This window comes from Oryzias latipes, chromosome 16 (genome assembly GCF_053564925.1).
Source record: "Oryzias latipes strain Hd-rR chromosome 16, Olatipes_Hd-rR_3.1".
Classification (NCBI taxonomy): Eukaryota; Metazoa; Chordata; class Actinopteri; order Beloniformes; family Adrianichthyidae; genus Oryzias; species Oryzias latipes.
Window position 1 is genome coordinate 31,530,496 of NC_136252.1, and position 16,344 is coordinate 31,546,839.

Here is a 16,344-nt window from a genome sequence, read left to right on the forward strand (position 1 = left end):
TTAAAAAAGGCTTTCTGAAGAATCTAAGAAGGTGTTTCTTCCTATTATTTTAGCATAAAACGGAAAAATCGCCAATGAATTACTATTTGGGAGCGAGAGCAGTCGACCTCTATAGCAGGATCACAGGTTTTGGTTCTTGATTTTTCTAATCTGTCCTTTTTTCCAGACATCAAACGCCCTTATACAAGGTTCCTGATGGGGCTTAAAAGTACTAAACTCACAAATCTACAAATAACACCCCAAAAAATCTTTAAAATGCAATACATTTCATGTTTCTGCTCTTATAATGTCCAAGCTGCTAAGAAAGTAACGCCAGCTTTTTCCGTTTCAGACACTTCAATAAAATTTTGATCACTAATCATAAATACTTGCACGAAAAGCTGCTAAAAAAATAAATGTTACATGAGCTGCCTAAAGAAAAGTTTAGTCTGTACTTTTACTTGCACTTAAGCACAGAATGAATGTTAAAAAAAAAAAAAAAACTACCCACTTGCATTAAAGTAACCTGTCTTTATAGGGAAGAATTTCTGTAGATTATCCTTGGGTTAGACCATTAAAGCTGTTGGCTTTACCAAAACAAAGATTATATCCAAGTAAAGATGCTCCATCCACACTTTCCTTAGGTTTTGGTCCAGACTCAAGGATGGGGGGTGATTTCTGTTGATTGTGATTATCGGGTGGGAGTGAGCCCTCTTCTTGCTCATAGACCATCTTGTTGTTTTTTTCCGTCAGGGTTCTGCCGTATTTTGTGTTTTAAGTAGTTAGAGCAGTTGCATAATATCTGATGGGACAGGGAACTGAGTCTGAGTCATTTCTATGGCAACCACTGTGGCCAATCAGGAGTGAGCTTGTTGGAAGTCCAAACCCCTACCACTTGAAAGCCAGCTTATGAGACTGTCGATCAGCTGTTTTGAACGTAGAATGTGGGGGCCAGCAGGCACCACACACTTTAATTGATGCATCTAACTGGTCAGTTAATAGCTTGAATAACAATAATTACAAAATTACAAAAAATAATTAAAATATTGGATTATCAGGGATATGTTGAAAAAAAGATATCAGAGCAAGAATGGTTATTCTGACCAATGCAATGAGTCAGATCACTAAGTCCAGTTGTGTTATGCAGTCAATGTCACAGTCCCATCCATCCACACGCCATGCTGCCATGCAGGGCATGACTACCAGGGGTTTAATGTCCTTCCCAAAGACACATTAGTAGGCTAGTGGAGCAGAAAATTTCAGATACTGAACATGAAGTCCAACCTTTCTGCCTCAACTGATGGTTTCTTCATCATTTTTTAGCTTAATGGCATCATAATCATTCAAAGGAAGGCAAAAGATGTGTCAACAGAAGAAAAACACATCGACACCAATGTTCTTCTGCTTCTACAAATCTTCCTTTTATTGTTTGCATCTTTGTACCTCTTTCTCTGAAACTACCTCTCAAATATTTTTTTTCCAGTCGCAGTTGTGGGTGTTTTCTGCCCCCCCGGTGCCTTTCAAATCGTAGCTGTTGTGACAGCGTGTGTCCTAACAGCGTGCATGTGTGCGGTATTAAAAATGCCTTCTCAGTAAGAAGCAACCAGCTTGCAGGGAGCCACATGACGACAGTGACAAGCATCCTAACAGAGTGTGATGGGCGTCTGGAAGCCAAGCAAGGACAACACTCTGACACTTCCCTCTGACATCTGACACATCAGCTTCACGCCTTGCTTTTCTTTGCTTCACATACACACACACACAGCAAATAAACACTCACACTTTATACAATTAGTTTTCAAGCAGCTTTATTATCTTAAAGTGTTTTTAAAGATCAAGTTGTCATTTATTCTGCATCATTTTCAGCTCAGATTTTCATCTGAACATTTTCAAACCTTTCAAAACCTGGATTGTCTCCCAAGAGGATTCACAGGTTAGTTAGATGGTTTAGGAGGAAAAAAACAAAAAAAGATTTTCTTGAAAAAAGCTGTAAAAACTGATCCAAAAAAGTGAAGCAGCAGGCAATACCCACAGCAAAAGATGGGGGCTGACACATGACAACAAACTCACTCTTTAAATCTAAAAATATTCCAAAAAATGAAAGCTGGATCAAAGTTTTTGCACAGCTCCCTGCTTTTTGCATGCATAAATGGTCCTTGGCACTCATGTGCACCCTCTCAGCCTGTTCACTCATGCTTACAGTGTAGATCTACATACGTATGGGATTTATTCAGTCCTCATTTGCATATGGATGCTCAGGAGCACACACACAACCCAACACCGGGATCCGCTGGCAGCCCCAGATTCAGGCGGACAGATAGTCCGAGGCTGCTGGGTTTAAAAAAGACTCCCTGTCCATCTGTGTGTCTTTGAACACCCCTCACCAGAAATTCCTCTGGTGTAAAGCTGTAGGAGCATGAATAATTTGGTAGTTCATACACACATACCATCTTTAACCCCTAAAGCCCAAGGGCTATTTTTTTTTCTTTTAACATGTTCTCTCGAAAAAGAAAATCCACAAATCCAGTCAGTGAGAGATCTCAGGGGTAAAAGAACAACCTTGGGCTCTTTGGATGAGAGCTGGGGAATAAGTGTGATTTTTCAGGGCAAAACTGTTTGACATTTTTAATTGGGTTTCTCATTGGCAGAGAATGTAAAACAAGCTGTGTATTAGTTTGCATCTCAGTGGATAAATGCTGGCATACGGGGGGTTCAAGAGTTAATCCGGTTCTGAATATATGCAGTTCTTTCAGACAGACATGACTGCAGGAGTCTTCAGTCCTGATTCCTCCCGAAAAGCCCATCTGTCCCCCAGTCCTCTCCTTTCATGGAGGCTCAGCATCATCTGAACTCCTGAGGAGGTCCTGTCCTCAAACCCGATATCAAGTATTTTCCCTAAATCTTTGTTAAAGACTGTTCTGGTTTCGGAAAAAAACAACGCTCAGGTGCATAACCATTGAAAAGAAGAATCCCAGATTCTCAGCCTGTGACAAATGCTTGCAGAGCAACAACTGCTCGTTTCTCATCCACCTTTGACATAGCAGATTCCTGTCATCTGCTCTCCGTTTTGGGCATCTTCAGCACTTCATGGGTTAAGTCCCAACTGACTGGGTACTCCTGGTTTTTGGGATTTCAAGAACAAACTTCAAGAGTCATCTCCCTAAAGGCGAAGCTCAGGGCACAGTGCTAGGGCTCTTTTTTATTTAATTTAATTCAAATCAATTTATTTCCAAGCTCCATGTTTGTGCTATATAACTTTAGAACAAATGCAAGTAAAAACAAATCAACAAAAATTATGAGATAGTTACTGTATATTCCAATTGAGTTTAGATCTTTCCAGGAACTCTTAGTTATGTGAACTGTATACAAGGTTTACACTGAGGAACTTCTGGTGCAATTCCCCACACTGAAGAAGAATCTGTGGGGCTGCTGAGCCAAACCAGACTTGGTGAGGATGACCATCTTCCATGAAGGTTGGAGTCGGGAAAAAAAGACGAAGTACTTTACAAACTAAACTTGTGTTCTCATATATGCAGATGATGAACAGATTTATTTATCATTTCTGCAAGTAAATGATCCATAAGTACGACCAGCATGGAGAAGACAAGCCACCTTTAACTGAACATGATACAACTAAGTTTTACCTAAAGGTCTATCAAGCATTTTTTAAGAAGTCTCCGGGGGCTGAAGCAGGGGTCGGAGTGGTATATAACTGGGAAGTTTGATCTATGGTTGGCTTTTAATGTAAAGGATGTCTGAGGTAGAATTACTAAAAGATTTCCAACAGCTTGAGTTGGAATTACTCTCTATTAAAAACTGGATTTTCCCAACTTGATGGTTTGTGTTTTGCATTTGCGTGTGGGCTTGAAAGTGGCAGAACTCAAGTGTGTGACAAAGAATGACTAAGGGGTTGGAGAAGAAGTTCGAGCTCTTATTGTCTATTTTTTGCACAGCAGGAGTGCGAGTGTCACTTTGTGGTTTTATGTTCAAGAAACTGTCAGACACAGATGGAAAGTTATGGATGCTAAACAGTCTGCACTCCTATGATGGCTTTTAACCTTGGCTATTTTCTGCAAAGTGCTTCAGTCATTCAGTCGCCCACACAGGCAGACGCACAGGCCGACAGAGGCAGAATGTTCTTGTAAAGTGCCCACCACCTGGAGAAACCTGAGGCTGTGGCGAGTCTTTCTGAAACACAAAAGCAGCAGCCTGTAGGTTTTAAGGAGAGCTTTCAAAGAAATGTCATGTTTTTTCTTGGATTAAGTCAATTAAACAAATGCGTTTATTATATGAACTTTGGTTAAAAAAGAACAGGCTATTTGTTTCATGCCTGAATTGTCCAAATTTTGCATAAACAGGAATAAAATCTTTTTTTTTTCCATTTATGTAGCATTTGACTATAAAAGTATTTTACAGGGGGAAGAAAAAAAAGTGTAAGTAAATAAGAAATCCAAAACATTGAGGAAACCAAAATGTTTTGAACATATATATATTTCTTTTAATCTGGAAACGATAATCAACCAATGAGTCTGCGGAGGGTTAGGAGCGCTCATGAAAATAAACAACAAACATAAATTGGGTCTTCTTTAGAAATCTGTGAAAATAGTCAGCAGTTCATGGTTAATGAGTAGCAAAGCAGAAGAGATGTGCTGTCTCTTGGCAGAATCGACAAGTGATCTGGTAGCAATTTTGAACTAAATAATTTAGGAAATTATTTGGACATCCATCTTCAGTAGCACTGCAGGATTCCAGCCTGTGCTTGGTCCATTTTTTGGCATCTGTTTGGGAATGAATATGTTAATCTTGGCAACAGAAGGAAAAAAAGGAGATCTGTTTGGTAAGGATAGGAGTTAAGGATACATTTTAGTTCTGTGGTTCACTTTAAGCTCAAACACGTTCACTCAAACAAGTTTTTGTAAAATGTACAAATGAAAATCAAATTCAGCAGTGACATTATTAAAGACCCACTCTGGCGAAAATAGTGTTTTTGGTGTTTTTAACGTGTTCTTCTAGCATTTTATGATAATGGAGGACATCTATAAAGTATTCCTTTATTCAAATCATAGTAAATTAGGACCAAATTGAAAAAATGATGTTGGAAAATGTGAACAAGCTACTATTAAATGCCTGCTCTGCTCCATTCTGATGCATCCACTAGCAGGATCCATGTACGTCTTTGTTTTTCTTGTCTGAGCTGGAATCTGGATTAAAACTGTACGTCTGGATGGCTCCAATATTGCTCGCCATTTTTGATGTGCAGCTAATGTTAGTTTAGGATTGTGAGGGGCTGTAAGCTATTGGGAGAGAGTGTAAACAAAGGGATGATGGGAAATAAAGGAAGACTCATTAATTTTATGACACTATTACCTCCTTTTTTAATTTTGAATTATATACTTTCATAAGAGTCTAATTGTATGAATATGGCAAAAAAAACATTAAAGAAAGTGTATACACTATAGTTTTAGTAATTAATAGTGTTTCACTTTGTTTAAATTTCCATTCCCCAGAGATTTAAATCAGCTGCAAATTCCTGTTTGAGGCATTTTAAAGTATTTTGAAAACTGCATGAAATCCATCTTCTTGTTGTTTCTGATTTGTTGGTGAAATGTGTTACAGATGTTACTGGGTTGTCTTGTTCACCCCAGTTTTTCCTTTCTTCCTAAGGGTTTTTGTATTTATTCTGGATCAATTTGTCTGAAAAAAGCAACCTCTGCTGTTCTTTTTCTTCCTAAAATAAAAATCTGATCGTGAAAAAGCACTAATTTTAAAGATGTATAGAATAAAATATTTAAGCGGCTCCTGCTTTTCATCTCTGTTCAGGGGCGGGGCCTCCAGCAGATCGGACAGTAGTTATTGAGGAGTACAGGTTCCTGTCTCAGAAGCTGTTTGCAGCCGTGTCCGTCTTTGCCGGCCTTGGTATTCTGCTCGGCATTGTTTGCCTGACCTTCAACATCTATAACGGCAACGTACGGTAAGTTCATCTTCCCTGGATGAGATATTCTAGAGGCAAAACTGATGTAAGTTCATGTTTTAATCAGATAACATAAACTTACTGGGAAAAGTGACAAAATGGATGCATTACGGACATTAAATTTATCAAAATTCATCACTAACAACAGCAGTCATCGTCCCCATTCACCTTTCTGTCACAGATGAGCTGCTGAGTTCATCCACAGACACTCAAGAAATCATTTGTTTAAGTTGTTCGTTCAGGAGGTAAACGGCAGGAAGTGAAATAGTTGGTGCAGTGGTGAGTCTGAATGCAGCACTCCACCTGATTCCCAGAAACAAGCGAAATTTTATTCATTTACCATACATCCATCAAAAACCATTATGGCTGAAGGATCTACTCCATTTCCTCATGTGGAGGATGAGGCTTCATCCAGGATGATGTTTTTTTTCCTTCGTTCTGCTCTCAGCCTCAGTCTCTAGAATATCAAGACCCTAAAAAGAGAAAATCTATCCACCAAATGTTCAACTCTTGATGCTGCTCAGAACATAAATATTACTAAACTGGGATGCAGATGTTGAGTTTGTGAGTCATGAAGAGCAGCCAGGTCTTTATTGAAGCTACAGAAGACATCTGTGTGGTGAGACCTGCCTAATTTGTGGCTTGGGTTCTATCCTTGGTATCTTATCCTCGTAAAGGGTCGTGGAGGGGACCTCCTGCTGCACCTATGCTGTGTTACAGAGTCGTGATTGCACTGTGACAAAAACTCCATATAGTTCTCTTCTTTATTTTCAATGATATTTCCAATAATAGAAGCATCATTAGAAGATGCTGAAGTTTCAAGGAGTCAGATGTGGATAGAAAGACTGAGTGAAGCACAGCGATGTTTGAGCATTTTGCCGGGGAACTCCGGTCCTGCCAGAGTATGGATTTTCTGCAGGATTTTTCTATTTACTTATTTCCTGACTCTTTCGAACAGACTTGCCCGATCTTGCATCATTTTTTTTCTTTTATTAATGTAGCAAACTTGTAATTTCTTGAGTATTTTTTTTCTTACTTTTTTCTTCCAATAAACAAAAAGATTTATTAAACATTTCAATCAAATATCACTAAAAAGGGCAATAGCACAACAGTGACGAGTTAAACGTGTTTTTAGAGTTAACGGCAACACATCTCACGGGGGGGGGGGGGGGGGGGGGGGGATGTGCGACCACGCTGATCTCATTGTTCGTCCAGCTGTTAAATCATTGCTGCAGCTCCTTGCTGTTAAGAATGACACTACTTTATTACAAAGGAGAACCTGATTTGTTATATTTTCATACATTTGTATTTGTCTAAGTCTTCCAACTGATTCTTTTGTTTTTGGTCACTGTGATCTGAAGATCTGCACCATTGGATGTTACCAAAAACATTTAAAAAGATGGCGATCCTTGGGTTTAGAGGGATTTCATTCAAAAGTTATCAAATGAATGCAAAATGGCACACATTTGAAAGTCTGTTTTAAATAAAAAGCTTTAGTCTATAATTTATTTCTAATGATATGCAGACCAGTCCAACTTTCAGGCTGGCTGCTAATCAAAATGAATTGAAGTAGAGACGGGAAAACTGCCACATATCCATCAACTTCAGGTGTGTAGAGAAAAAGTGTTGTGGTTAAAAACTCATCACGCGTGTGAGGGTATGGAAATGGACATTTTTAGGTTCCACACATGTTTAAAAGGTTGTGTATTTAAAACGAGGAAAATCCACAAAAGAACATTGATGGCGTTGAACGTGAAAAGATGAGTTGTGCAAGGTTAAAGCAAAGTGGCTAATTTACGAAAATTCTACAAAATTGTAAACATTTCAAATGTATACCCATCACAGAGTCAGCTGAGAATCTGCAACGTTTTAGGGACAGCAGTTTTCCTGCAGACGGGTCACACAGCCACAGCTGTGCTGGAGCAAAGGCCCTCCAAGGCCACTTTGAAAACAGTTTCCAGCTCTTAGGGACTGCCAGTTGAGCTTTAGACCCAACTGCCCTTGTGGTTGGACTGGGGGTGTCTGCGGGTGAACAATGGGCAAACCTGTACAGGGCACGCAGGTGGTTCACACAAAATAACAAAGTCGTAAACCGCTCGCTTAACCTGTAGAAAGAAAATGTTCATGCACATTTTTTTTTCCTACCAGCATGAAATTGGAGACAGGTCGTCGTGAACATATGTTCAACACGCTGCGTCTAGCCTACTAAAACCTTTACTTCGCCTTACATGTCGTATGTTACCCCCTAAACCTTCAGCACTGTACAAAGGAGCCCGTTAGTGCTGTAGACGTGATAAGTGTGCGCTCCGTGAGTGAACCCTGACTGTTAGAAATGAGGAAATTGGACAATCAGAGTGTAAGTTGTGTGGAAATCCTATGGGCGTCTTCTTGGCAATTGAACATCACGTGCACACCCCATACGTGAAAGCATTTGTGTGCGGTCAGTAAGGAGCCAGTGCGCCCACCTTACTAATGACTAGAGTGTGGCATGAGGGCACTAATGCTTATTAATACATTTACCGCGCATTTGACAATGGAAGGGTCCATTTTCATGACGTCTCTTGAGAAAACTGCAAGACACACTTGCAATCCCTTTAAGACGCAGCCGCTCTTCTTCACGACCCTCCACGGGACCAAACTCAAATACCTGCAGGACACAGGTATCCAAACAGGTGCATGTGACTAAGGCTTGTGTTGGATTGGTTCGTTTGCTGCTTTTGATGGAACACACCTCGGTCTGTTTAGGCAATAACCTCTAAAAAGAAAGTTTTTATGAGCTCGTTTTAGTAGAGCAGTCTCAGTTTGGATGAAAGGGGGCAAAGCTGCATGAAGTGAATGGGGATGACGTCTTCACACAACCTCTAGCTGATCCACATGTGCTGATCAGTCACCACATTCACAGCCCAAGTGTGAATGTGAGTTGTTGTGAGTTGATGTGAGACAAAAAAAAGTTTGAAATCCAAGGTTCAAGTTCACTTGATGCAATCATTGCTTTGACATATTTTAAAATGCTTAAGCCCCATATGTGTATCTAGATGAGGGGCTCTGTCTCTGTCTTACATCCTTTGAAGGTGTTTTATTTTGTCTGGGGTCAGAAAAAGTTAACGTCCAAAACGTCTGTAAGATTATAGCTTATGAGTTGTTTACAGAGCTGGCGAGTTTCCCTCCGTTGGGGATCTCTGGCTGGCTCCAACGTGTTCGTCAGGCTTTCTTCCAGCTTTGATGGCATTCAAACCCAGTTTCACCGAGTTGCACTCAGCAGCCAAAACAGTGTGAGTCAGATCAAATCAAATGTATTCAGCAGAGCTGCTTTTACAAACAAGTTTGGCCTGTTAGAGGGTGAAAATTCAAAATCGATTTACTTTAAGAGCAAGAAAAACAGTCTCTGAGGTGCAGTCTGTTGGCAGCTGAACCTGAAATGTTTGACCTTTGGATTTCTCCAGAGCTTCATTGACGTTCATCAAACCTTCGACCTTCCAGTGGTTTCACAGTTTGGGATTAGTTAATTTGAAAAAAAAAAAAGCAGATGCTCCTTTTTAGTTCTGCTTTGTGACTTCATTGTTTGTACTTACAGAGAGCTTAGTGCCAATTCTGAATCAGTTCATTGAGGAAGAAAAATCTGGCAACAGGCAGCAGATGCTGCAGCATTTCATGCTGCTGATGTATAAATGCATGTTCTCTGGTGTCACAGAGTTTAAAAAGAAACGACAGAAAGGAGTACACCTGATATCTCCTAAGAACAGTTGCTCTGAGAAAAACATGCCAAAAAAAGATGGCTTTTTTTGCCCTCCATCATTCAAAGCTGCAAGATAACACTGTGCAAAATAAAAAGCAGCTCTTCCTATCAGGAGATAACTCCATCATACTTTATTGGAATGTTCCAGAATTAAAGGCCGAGTTTAAAGTTTAAGGGGCTTTAATGGATAGATTTGAGGTCAGTGCAGCTGACCAAAATTGTTTATATGTAAATGTGAGGCTGCAGAGTCAGTAGGAAGTGCAGCCTCAGGGCAACCTCGCCTAGAACGTCAATGGGAAAATCCGACTAAAAGACAGATGCAAAGGGGAGAAAGTTAAGAACTTTTTAATAAAAATTCATGACACAGATGGATAAACACAGACGGATCCAAAGAGTTTTTGCACCGTTATGACTTTAACTGTCAAAATAAGGGTAGAGAGGTCATGATGTTATTTCTCCGATTTCTTTATTTATTCTCTCCCTCATGTTCACCAAACTCCCCAGCATCAAAGTAAAGCCAAATAAGATCAACATCCATTGTCGGCTCCCCTCTCAGAAGTGTGGGCCTCAATTTTTGTTGTGAGATCCTGAATGAAGCGGTCCTGTCATGTTAATACAGTCTGCCTTTAGAGGCGTTGCACTGGATGGAGTTGAACGGGGAAGTTCCATTTTCGTCTACTCTGTTATGAAGCAAAGGCAGCAAAAACCAAAATGCAGGAAGACCTGAAGCAGGCTTAGGAGGAAATTAAAGACCTGATTAAATGAACTGAAACATGAAAAAGTAACATTTAAATAAATAAAATGAGAAAGTGGCAGTCCCAGCTGGTCCATATGAGAGCAGCACGTCAGTGCTAAACCATGGAGAGACATGAAGACAAGCAGAGCTGCATTAAACGGCCTCCATGCTATTCTTAAACCTTTTATGGTTAACAATATCCATGATAATATAACATATTATATTTGGCACACAAATTTTTTTAAATTAAATATTAGTAAGTTTCTTTCTAAACCGGAAGTAAGACAACTCAATCTCTGAGGCACCGCCTTTCTCTCATTGTGGGCGCCGCCCATTTCATGACGTCTCCCTAGAGCCGGCCTCGGCAGCGTGTCTGTGTCTCGCCCACGAAAACAAACATACAAACTTTTGCAAAGATGGATGTGCCAATGGTGCATATGAAATGGAAGCATTTAGTTGATCACCGCTCTGGTGATCAACTAAATGAAGTCAATCTAAATTAAGTCATAAAAACATTCAAATTTTAGACTCTAATTAACAAAACCTCAACTCCCTAAAACCACGTTTGTCAGTCGAAGACGGCCTCAGCAAATTTTTAAATGTATTTTTATTCTTCATAATAAAGTGGGTATGTGTGTTAGCCTGGGGGCGGCCGAGCAGACTCTTCCTGGAAGGGGCTGTTCTCAATTTTGATGTCACAATGTGGGGGACCCACTCGTTTTGTTAGGGCCTGGTGCTCAGAGAGCAAGATTTTAGTGGAATACTCAGAGATGCATGAAAGGATCAAAATAACGCTTTGGGGTTGGTTATTGTGAGGAATGAACATTATAATACACTTAAAAGCTCAAAAAAGTGGATTTTGCATGATGTAGGCCCTTTAAAATGTATTCCCAGAGAAACAGTTGGTGCAAATTGCTGAGGACAGAACCGATGTGGCCCTAATTCCTGGTTTTGTACAAGCAAAGATGCTATTTTTTCAACCAACCTTAAATTCTCATGAGCTCATCTTCAGGCTCATTGTTGGGTTAGTTCAATCCAGACTCAAATCTTCTTAAAAGCAAGTATGGAAATTACTCAAGTTGCTCTGGCAACTTCGTCAAACTGAAGCACAATACCATACTGGATGAAAGCTCAACATACTGATATTTCCTTTAGTATTAATTAATGGTAGCATGACAAACCCTGTAAAAACTTAAATATTGTCCGGTTTTAGTTAAATAACCTTTGAGACTTGATATAAGAAACATAACTGAAAGATGAAAAATCACGTTATCCTGGCTTCTTTACGAATCCGCACCTTAACCCATAGGAACCCATGGTGACATCAGTGTAACAGAAAACTATTAGAAATGGATTTGTGGTAAAATACGCATAATTTTATTTTTAAGAAAAAATGGATCTGGGTTTTTATGGGTTAAATAGGGTAAATTTTCACTTAAAACGAACAAAAACAAACCCAATAAATAAAAAAAATAATGTCTGAGTTTAACTGATAAATACATCAACTGCAACATATTGATTTAACCATAAATAATTTTAGAGTGTGTGTAGACTAGTTGCTGTGGAAAATTATCTTTAAAAAAAGAGTTTGACATAAAAAGTTTATCAGCTCTCGATAAATTAGGGCAGTGGCTTCAAACCAAAACTGTGACATTCCATCATTCTTTAAGCAGCTGACTCTGTTTAAACCCAACACTTATTGTGATGGTTGAAGACTTAGAAGGTCCGTGCACAGACGAGTCTACAGCTAGACGCTTTAATTATCATTGAAGCTCCAGTTTGAACTCACTAGCTATAAAGCTTTCCAACATAAATGCCACCGTCACACTCAAATGCAGAGACCAAACTTTAATCTGAGTTCAAAGACGGAGGCAGAGAACTGTGAACAATAAAGCTCTTGAAACTTGAGAGGAGAGAAATAATGCCCTTTTTTTCTCCAGTTGACGCATTTGGGGTCCTAATGAAATGTCCATGACGTGCTCTGGTCAGAAACGCCGCAGAGGGGGAAGACGGCTGCTTCCAGCTTTCAGACACGCCCTCCTCTGCAGAGTCTCTCCGCTGAAATCTATCTAAAGTCTCCAAGCGACCACGTAAACGAAAATCTGAACACATTTAGGCCTTCAAGCGCATTTTCATCTTGCTCACCTCTACTTCAACCAAAGTTTCTAAGCTGGCAGTTTCAGTTTTTCATGTCTACAGCTGCAGATGAGCCACAAACGGCTTCAATCGTAACACCAAGCGTGAGTCATAATGAACAGATCCAGGTGGGTAAAAGAATTATGAAAAAAATACAAAACAATCAACCAGGTGCTCCATAAATGCCTGCATTTACAGACAGTAAGTTGTTTTTGTCAAACATATGTGTTCGCTTCAAATAGGAGGGAGGATTCCTCCCAAACAGCCCAGACTCTCCGATGTCATGATTAGGGTCAGCCCGAAACTCTGCATCCGTTCAGCCCGCAGAACCCGCACTGCAAAAACAACTGCATCAGAAATTCTACAAATAGGCAAAACAATCTGCCAATAGGGAAAGAAAAATTGCCATCATCTTTTAAGAAAAGGTTTTTTTCTTTTTTTTTTTAATTAAAAAATTTTCTTGATAGGATTATTTTTCTTGCAAGACAGAAAATAAGCCTTTTTTTATTTTTTAACGAGGGTCTCATAGTCCAAGTACAAATTTCTTCTAGAATTTTAGAGTTAATTTGACTTTTTTTGTTGTTAAAATTAAAGAGATGAATATAAGAAAAATAAGAAATAAAGAAAAACCGTGAGGAAATTTGACCCCGTGGGTTTTTCAGGGTTAAAAGTTTAAAGGAGCATTTGAAACACCTGTCTGATGACTGAAAAACATAAAGAAATATCAAATCAAAAAAACTAATTATTTTTGTCAGCCACCTGGTAAATTTGTAACCATGGCAGCTGCGAAAGCTTCAAATGCTTAAACATTTTGCAGTTGTGACTAATTTATTTTCAGAAATCAATGTTTGACAGATGCAAACTGTGTTTCAGACATGACTCTTTTCTCAGAGCGCCACAGGTCTCATCTGAAGAGTGACGAAGCATTTTCATCTTCCTCAGTTGCCCTGGAATGAACAAACTTTTCTGTTTGTCAGCTCAGTCTAAAAAAACATTCATAAACTCTCAATGAAGTCAACATTTTGTTGAAAATTGTCCAAAAATGAACTTTTTTATTAAGGATTCCACGGAACAACAACTACAAAGCAATGTCTAATTTTTTTGTTGGTAATTTTGTCATTTTTAAAATGTTTCCCAGGACCCTTTGTCTTGCAGCGAAAACAGCTTGTTGTGCTGTACGTTTTCTGAGCCCCAAAAGTGCGTTTTTTTACAGTTTGAAAAAAATATATTTATTGATCATTGTTCATACAAGACATTTCAAAATAAAAGAGGCTATTTCCTTTGAACAACAGGAGTGAGACAGAAGAAAATGATCTTGTTTTATCTGCACCTTCAGCACATCAGCAGTTTAATTCAATTCAGTTTTATTTATATAGCCCAATATTACAACAACAGTCGTGTCAATAGGCTTCATGCCTGTAATTTTATAATAAACATGAAGTCATAAAGAACATGAATTCATAGAATTTAATAGGTAATGACTAAACTAAACAGATTAGGCTAAACTGTGTATCCCTGCCTTAGACCCTCCTTCTTGGTAAGGAAAAACTCCTAAAATGTACCAGAACTCTTAGAGAGAATTAGCTTATCTAACTCTACAACTACATTAATTCAATAACAACTACAATAATTCTGTCCAAAATCATAATCTCTTTCCAGAACGATCCAGTTTGAGGTAACATAATTAAATATCTCCATCATTGTAGTGTATCTTGTCTAATGTATTATCTTTAAACATTTTTTTTCATTTGAACTGTGTTGTACTTTGTTTAAATGTTATATTCAGTACATTCTGCAAACTAATATCATAAACTGATTTGTGTCTGTCTCTATTTTTTCTCCTATTATTATCAGCTTCTGAGACAAATGAGGATTGACAAGTGTTTTTAATTTGGACTTAATCATAATGAAAACAATTTTTAGATCAGATGCAACTTGGCAACTTGAGCAGGCGGGATTCTGCAAACAAATTATTGGTGTGTTTTCTACCGCCTCATTTATTAGTGATTGTAGGTGTTCTTTCGGCTGCGTTGGTGTGGGTGGGTGTGTGGGTGTTCTAAGCTTTTCCCCAGACCTCTGCACAATAGTTAAAATAAGGAAGAATATAACAAAAAGTCAAAACTAAACATTTGTAATGATTTAAAAATCATCTCACTTTGTTTGTGATGTTTTTTTTTAATTTGCTTCTATTTGCACTGTTTTAAATTCCAGGGTTACAAAACAAAATAACAATTTACTTTGTTTTTCCCCCCATTTTTCCAACAACTTTATTATAAGCTAGACTGCTTTACTTACTGCAAAGGCAGAGTTTTTGAGGTTTCAGAGAATCCATAAGGACATTCAGTCAACTTGAATACTAATGTGACCTTATACGGAGGAAAGCAGGCTCAGGCTACGGTGCAAAGAAAGGGACAAAATTAGCACATCTGAGGACTTTGCTGCAGCTGTGTCTCTTTTCCAGCTTCTCATGTGTTTTAGTTTTGTCAGTTTTTCTGACACAAAAACATAGAAATCTATCAGTTGTTTCCATCTTTTGGAGCCATTGAGGTGCAGACCCAAAAACATAGAGTGAAGAAAAATGTTAAACTTCTGTTGACAAATAAATCAAAACAGTTCTTCATAGGTTCACTACAGTTTTCTAGTATAATTTCAGATTCTTTTTCTCTTTTTTTTTGGGTACATTTTCAACACAGAATCAAGATGTAGAATTGATGCTATTGTGAGACAGAAAACCATACAACATTGATTGATTGATGACCAGTAAAGTGTGCATCTGGGGCAACACTTACATCTGCAAGCTGGTGGTGATTATTTACCACTGTGCTTTGGCCTTTTTCAATAAAGATTTAACAGATAAAATCTGGTTGCACCAGTTTTTCCAGCTGTGCCAATTTACCGTTAAGCAGAAAAATATAATAGTTTCTCCTCCTCTTCATAACAAATACATATTTTTCTGTGTAAATTGGTGAAAACGAATGTTTTTTCCTCACCTGAAATTGTCCTGTTGCTCTGCTGTGCAGATGACGGGTTGTCACCTTCTGTCAACACTAATTAGACTTGTGCCTGGAAATCACACTTCAAAGGAGACACCCTGGAGGGTTTCCGTGTTTGGAGCTCTTCTCTGTGTGACAAAAACCAGCCAACCTGACAAAAGCAGTAAATGAAAAACAACATTACAACAATTAAGATCAATTGGTGGCATTTGTGAGCGACTGCAGAAGACGGCAAAAAACAATTACCACCTGTTTACCCTTCAGCAGAGGCATGACTTGTCCAAAGGGTCTTAAATTGTGTCTTGGGTTGATTGTGTTCCAGCTACATCCAGAACTCCCAGCCCTACCTGAACAACATGACGGCGGTGGGCTGCATGATGGCGCTGGCTGCAGTGTTTCCGCTGGGGATCGACGGCCACCACGTCCACAGATCACAGTTCCCCGTCGTCTGCCAGGTACCAGAGGGGGTGCAGACACACACTAGAGGGCACATCCATATCCAATCCCATTAAATCTAAAAGAAGTCACAAAAACATTCAAATGTCAGACTCTAATTAACAAAACCTCAGCTCCCTAAAACCACTTTTGTCAGTCGAAGACAGCCTCAGCAAATTTTTAAATGTATTTTTTATTGTTTTTATAATAAAAATAAATGTATGTAATTACGATTAATAACATTTTTTGACTGATTGAGATTAGCTGGAAGGCATGAGAGACAGAAAAATGGGTAAGCTGGTAAACTGCTGGTACGTCGAAGAAGAGCGGAGCATTAAATCACTTTCAAACAAGCTGC

At 38.9% G+C, this 16,344-nt stretch overlaps 1 protein-coding gene across 1 annotated transcript in view; it reads left to right on the forward strand.

Moving 5' to 3' along the window:
• The window catches only part of gabbr1a (gamma-aminobutyric acid (GABA) B receptor, 1a), a 164,063-nt gene that overhangs the window by 82,135 nt on the left and 65,584 nt on the right, over positions 1-16,344 (forward strand). The window contains exons 16-17 of the mRNA XM_078932560.1: positions 5,800-5,950; positions 15,874-16,006. Coding sequence (XP_078788686.1) covers positions 5,800-5,950; positions 15,874-16,006 — 284 coding nt within the window. The remainder of the gene's footprint in view (positions 1-5,799; positions 5,951-15,873; positions 16,007-16,344) is intronic.